This window comes from Bemisia tabaci, chromosome 4 (genome assembly GCF_918797505.1).
Source record: "Bemisia tabaci chromosome 4, PGI_BMITA_v3".
NCBI classification, from domain to species: Eukaryota; Metazoa; Arthropoda; class Insecta; order Hemiptera; family Aleyrodidae; genus Bemisia; species Bemisia tabaci.
The window spans coordinates 22,510,712-22,516,711 of NC_092796.1; the positions used below are offsets into that span (position 1 = coordinate 22,510,712).

Genomic DNA, 6,000 nt, shown 5'->3' on the forward strand with positions numbered 1-6,000 from the left:
AAAAAAGAAAACGTATCAAATGAAAAAGAGAGAATAATGTGGAGCAGTTTCTTGTGCAAGAGAAAGCAAAACAGGAAAAAGTTAAGAGGGTTTCTTCAAAAATATTCGGAGTTGATTATATTATTTTCAGAGTCAATACTAATTACAATATCAGACGTATGTATTAAAATATTCAACAGGACTTGCCTATTAATTAAAGTTTTGCAAGATGCTGGCAATACTTTTGTGGACGGAGTGGACCACACTAAGCACATTTATTCAAGTAGATAACACTGGTCAACACGAGCTTTAAAAGTAGTCTAGGTGAATTCATATTGCTGGTCCTGTGAATGACCTCCATTTCTCCCATCAGCTTGATTTCCCACAAAAACAAAACAAAAATTAAATCAAAACAGTAAATTCAGTAAAATTGCGTGCCACCTTCTCACGAAATTGTTTACAAGTCTTCTTGAACATGTCACTTCAGTAACGTACCCGACTAAGGAAAAGAAATTGTGAAAAGGGGTTTACGGACAGAAAAGACAAAACGTTCATACTGCACATCTCAAATCCGCTATTGGTTCCTCAACTACCAATAGGTTTGTATGAGAAGATTTTTCTCTCTTTACTTTATGGGTGAAAATGGCAATAATGAAACGTTTCAGTATGATCTAGTAAGATCTAAAATCAAGCTGAATGTTTCTTTGGGTTATTATGCTCAAATTCAAGGGCTTAGAAAAGGGATTTAAGCTATAAGGGTCCTAATTCTCCATCCCTTCCGTCCTCACAAAAAAATTTGGACACCTTTAACTGCTCGTTCTCAATAACCTTTCCCAAAGAGTGAATGACCCTACACTAATCGTTTTCCAACCCCCTCACCCCCCCCCCCCAAAAAAAAAAGAAACGGCCAACCATCCTCCATGTTAACATTTAATTTTGCTTGCAATAGAACGTCAGTGATTATTTATAAATATGCATCACGAGACTGAATTTTTAGAAGTTTAGACTCTTAAAGTATACATTTGGCCCTAAATAAAGTTTAAATTTTGATAAACTAAGAAAGCTTGTCGATACACATTTTCCTCTGTCGTTCCGCTAATAATTGTGTTCATTGAAGTTTTGTACGCGAAAGGCGATATTAGTGAATTTTGTAAATAAAACTCGATCTAATTAGTGCTGATCTTTGCGATCGAACTAACTCCATATTCTAAGTAAGAAAAAAAAAGTTGCTGAAATGCACATGTCTCCAAAATTTTTATGTTTTGCATGGAGACGTAAGTTCCTTTGACTTAACTTCAAAGTCCACACAATCACTTTTGAAAGTGTAATCGCACCCTCACAAAAGATATAAAAAGACATTTGTTTTCACGTTTCACATTTGTCATACAAGAAAATTATGAACATGAATTACCATTATAAATCCGACGTCCCTATCATTAAATCTTTGTAGAGCTGAGCCATAAAATTGTGCGCAAACTATAGGAAAAGAACACCAATGCTGGCTGTTCCCCTCCGATAAATTTTCGTAATCAAAGTATCATAATTTCTCTGTTCACTAACGTTAAGAAATACGCCGGTGCTTTCTTCCTATTTTTGGAAAATTCCAACTTTCAAATGAGAAAATTTCACCGCGACAGTTTTCGACGTCAGTCGGAATAACCAAATCCTAGGCAAATAATATGTTACCCAGGACGTAAAATTAGGGCGTAAGAACGAATGAATTCTAATTCTGGCGGTTCCTGGATTTTACTCATGTGAAACAGGCAATATCTCAAACTGCACATGCTAGAAAAAGTAAATGAACGTATCTAGGGGGGTTCCGAAGAAAATTTGGGAGCTACAGGGGGTATTTTCGACTTAAGGCACTGAAGACTACAAAAAAATCAAATACGGGAACTACATAGCAGCTGAAACTTTCTTGAGGAGAGACATACTTTTCGCCATTAAAAACACACACAACAAAAGAAAATGACAGTGTATCACTGAGCTCGGCAAAATGTATACAAAGCTATCGCAAAAACGGTGAAGTAGTCGGAAAACTTGCGCTAAATAACAAGAATTTTGTCGTCTTTCTCTAGTCATTCAGAAAGTTTGGGGAGATAAACATCAAGTACTTAACACTTAATTTCAAAATATTCTTACTGGATAATTTTCCTCACAGAAATTTGGGGTTTTTTCTGAATTTTCATTAGTGACAGAAACCTAATTTTGAGCAAATGATTTATAAAATCCGTAAAATTATGGGGCAAATCCATTCCAGCCAGGATTCAATTGAATACACAATTCAATTTTTCCTTTGCTAAAAAGTCCACGGCAAAATAAGAGCGCGAAGCATTAATGCACAAACATTGTAATTGGAATGCATTATTTTACTGATTATGGTCAAATTTTTTAGTACGTGTTGCTATACAGTCCGCGATAATCACGGTCAACTTAGGAGAGAAGAAGAAAATTTTGTAGAATTACTATCCCATCGGAAGTACACTTATCGGTGCGTTCATACATAACTGTTAGAGTTCTGTGATAGATTCTTCCTGTGATGTTACGGTAAGAATGTTTATCCGTATCTCTGTAGATCAATTTTTGACGTACAGTAATTTACAATGATATCGAGGAAAAATGAAGAAAAATGACATAAACTACTCAGATTTATCGTCGATTATGGGAAATCTACTTTAAACCGACTGTTATAATCGGGCGCATTGACACCGAGAAAAATTTTCTCGCGTTACCTTGAGATAATGTAGGAAAAAAAAACACAAACCAACTCGAATTTTGAGTTGATTTCGGTGCAATTTACTGCAAATTTAACACAGAAAACAATTGAAAAACCGGGATATCGCTGAATGAACCGGACACTTGAGTTTACCTCATGTCTCTTTTCTCATATTTACCGAATTTTCGAGTAGTATTATTCTCTCAGTGAACTAACTCACTGAAAGATCTACAATTTTGATGATTGTCAGATGCGGTGGATCACTCTAAAATTACCAAACTTTGCGTTCACCCATGCTTTAAAAGTTAAATTCTCACGTGATTTTCCCATCTTTTCTCGAGCGTTACTTTTTTCAGAGCGTTCAAGTCTCTCGGCTCCCATCCCCCTAAAAAAACGTGTAAAAAAGATAGGGACTCGGAACTCACCCCGACCACTCCTGCCGACGAATCGGAGGTCGTTGAATTTGGCCACTTGGTTTTTCATGATCGCCGTGCAATTGCGGAGCTCGGCGCAGAAGTTCTCGTCGTTGCCGGCCCGGATGGTGACGACGGTGCCGTCCATGACGTCACCCAGGGCCACCACCCTGAAGGCCACCGGCAGGGTCTTGTTGGAGCGCCAATGGGGCGGCAGGATCGTGCACACGAACTGGGGGCTCCCCGTCCGCACCAGCTCCCCCGGGTGCTCCGACAAAAAATCGCCCAGCGTCCGCTCCGCCAGAATATCCGACGTCATCTTGGTGTACGTGTCGTTCATCAGGGAACCGCCCGCGTCCTCGCAAGGCGTCGCCGCTGACGTCCCCGTATTGGCCGTCAGGTGCATTTTCCCCCGCACGCACCCACACACACACACAAAAAAACACTTGTTAGAACACTAAAAGATTGGCACACCGATTACGTCACATGTTGGGCGCGCACATTTTTACAGTAATATTGTTTGTAGTTGTAGATCTTTTTGGCCGGGATGCGCTGGTCGAAGAACGTCAAAACGGCCATTTCAAAGCGGGGCGGAAATCAATGAGACCGGTCTCGAATCAATTGGCCGGCCGCCGAGGCGAGGGCGAAACGCGATCGCGGAAGATAAATCGGTTTCGGGGGAGAAAGAAGGAGCGAGCCCGAGTTTAAAAACGCACATTATCACAGAACGCGCGGCAAAACAGGTGAACACAAATAACGGTTTCCAACAAACCGCACCGGACCGCGGACGGGGGAGATAAATAAAACGGAAAAGGCTGGAAAGTCAATCGGAAAGAGTTTAAAAAATAGCTTCGAATGAAATGTAAACATGAGTGAAGGGAGCTGAAAAAAGGAGCGCGGGGCGGGGGGGATTGGGATAATGACAAGGTGGGGGGAGCTCAATTACTGGAGCGGATACGTAGGTAATTACGTTCGTATCAATGAAAAACTAGTCGGGGGAAAAATGGCGCGCACTTTTTTTTCCCTTTTCTTCCGCTCGCCGAAAAAAATGGCGGGCTTTTCGAAGCCGGCGGAGCACGTGGACGGAGGACCGGGCACTGTGGGGCGCAGCGCGGGCGGCGGAACTTTTTCCCGCTTTTCGTGGGCGCACTTTTTTAATCGGATTTGGGAGCGCGATTAGAGGTGACGGGTATCACGAGTGGTGGACACGAGTGTGCGGACGCGAGGCGAGGCGCGGAGCCGAGAGACGCGGACGTCCAGTCGCGGTAAGTGTCGGGAGCGAAATTTTTGCGGGTTGTTTATAATTATCGGGCGAGGATGCTAGCGGAGGATTTGATTGGTTAGGCAAAAAGGAAAAGCCATACTGTAGCAATCCAGTTTATAGTTTTAAACCAAATGAGGAGATTTCAGAGCTTCGGGGCTGGAGGCGGAGGGGTTCGGGTCGGGGTGGGCGAAGCAGGAGCAGGGAATGTGAAACGACGCAGGCTCTAAATGTGGACACAGAACACGCGCTCTCTCTTCCGCTCGACCTGTCTCTCTCCCACTTGAAGCTGACTAATTTAAAATCTCCTCCCTCTAATCACCGGGGTCTCTCTCTCTCTCGCTGTCTCCATGCCTGTCGGCGACTTTGTCTCTCTCCCTCGGCAACTTGCGCGGCTCCCTCGGTTTACCTATCTCCCGGGCTCCCGGAGCGGCGCCCTCCTCGCTCCCACTTTCCCGCTTTCCTCGTCTCCTCCTGGACTCCAGGAGGACGAGTTAAACCGAGCTTCTTATCACACAACTGACCCTCAGAAAGGGGCGAAAGAGAGGAAGGGATAATAACTTTTTACAACCCCCCATCCCACTTGTACTTCCCTACGGAGAAACATTAAAAAGAGCAACCCTTTCATTCCTTTGTTTCCGGCCGGCCACCGTCCCTTAGAACTTTCAGCTCTATTTTCATAATGAATCTCCCGTCAAATACTTTAAATCTCCTTCGCTTATTTCCTAAAAATGACCTCCTCCATCTTTCCTACCTCTGCCCTTCGTTGTCCCTTCCCCCTCGCGCGCCCCTTCCCACCTTCTTTCTCTTGGTCGCCCCGTTGTTCCGGGCGCCCCTCCCACCTCGCCCCAACCCGGGCTGGACCCCCTTCGAATGTCCCTCCGGCGCGACCGTCGTGTCCCTTCGCCTTTTTCGGCTACATAAATAATGCGACGGAATTTAAAACACAGGAAGCGCACCGTGTTCCGCAAAAATATAATTAACGCCTGCCGGAACTCGACAATGAACCGGTGAAAACTCCCAAACGTGGATTTTCCAAATTTTTACACGTCTACGCCACTTTCAATGCATCCCTCACGATTAGCGAATTCAATTTTGCGATTTAAATTTTTCAATGATACGATTTATTGCGCCGGAGGTAATCGATGCAACGTCATGTCGAGCAAATTGGAGACTTTTTTCATAGGTGAGATCAATATATTCATATGGAATTCCTCGCCTGCATTGCTCGGGGAAAAGTGCTGTCGAATTTCAACACTACATATTTAATTTTTATATTGATCACTGAGTGAGCATCGAAAAGATTGAGAGGAACAAGGCGTGGGTGATTTTTGGTATTTTGTTGTTAACAGAACAAAGAATATAATTTTCCTCGGAGAAAGTTAAGAAACAAAAAATTGAAGAGCAATGAAAACAAAACAAAATCAAAGAAGAGTGGCATTACCGTCATGTTTTATACAATGTATATAGCCTTGCAAAAACATCAGCTCTCTAGTCAACACGTATAGAGTAATGCTTAGACAACCGCGTTAAGCAGAAATGGCCCAAACCACATCAGCTATTGCCAAAAATTGGGCTATTTAATTTTTTACATGAAAACGGTTGTGCGGATTTTGGTGAAAAGTTCAATG

At 42.9% G+C, this 6,000-nt stretch overlaps 1 protein-coding gene across 2 annotated transcripts in view; it reads right to left on the reverse strand.

The window, feature by feature from the left end:
• The window catches only part of RunxA (Runt related A), a 43,827-nt gene extending 38,705 nt beyond the window's left edge, over window positions 1-5,122 (reverse strand). The window contains exon 1 of one of the 2 annotated variants that reach the window (XM_072299518.1): window positions 3,121-5,122. In XM_072299518.1, the coding sequence (XP_072155619.1) occupies window positions 3,121-3,514 (394 nt within the window). In that variant the 5' untranslated portion in view covers window positions 3,515-5,122. The remainder of the gene's footprint in view (window positions 1-3,120) is intronic. The other variant, XM_072299519.1, reaches the window with a different exon arrangement.
• Window positions 5,123-6,000: the final 878 nt, after the last annotated feature.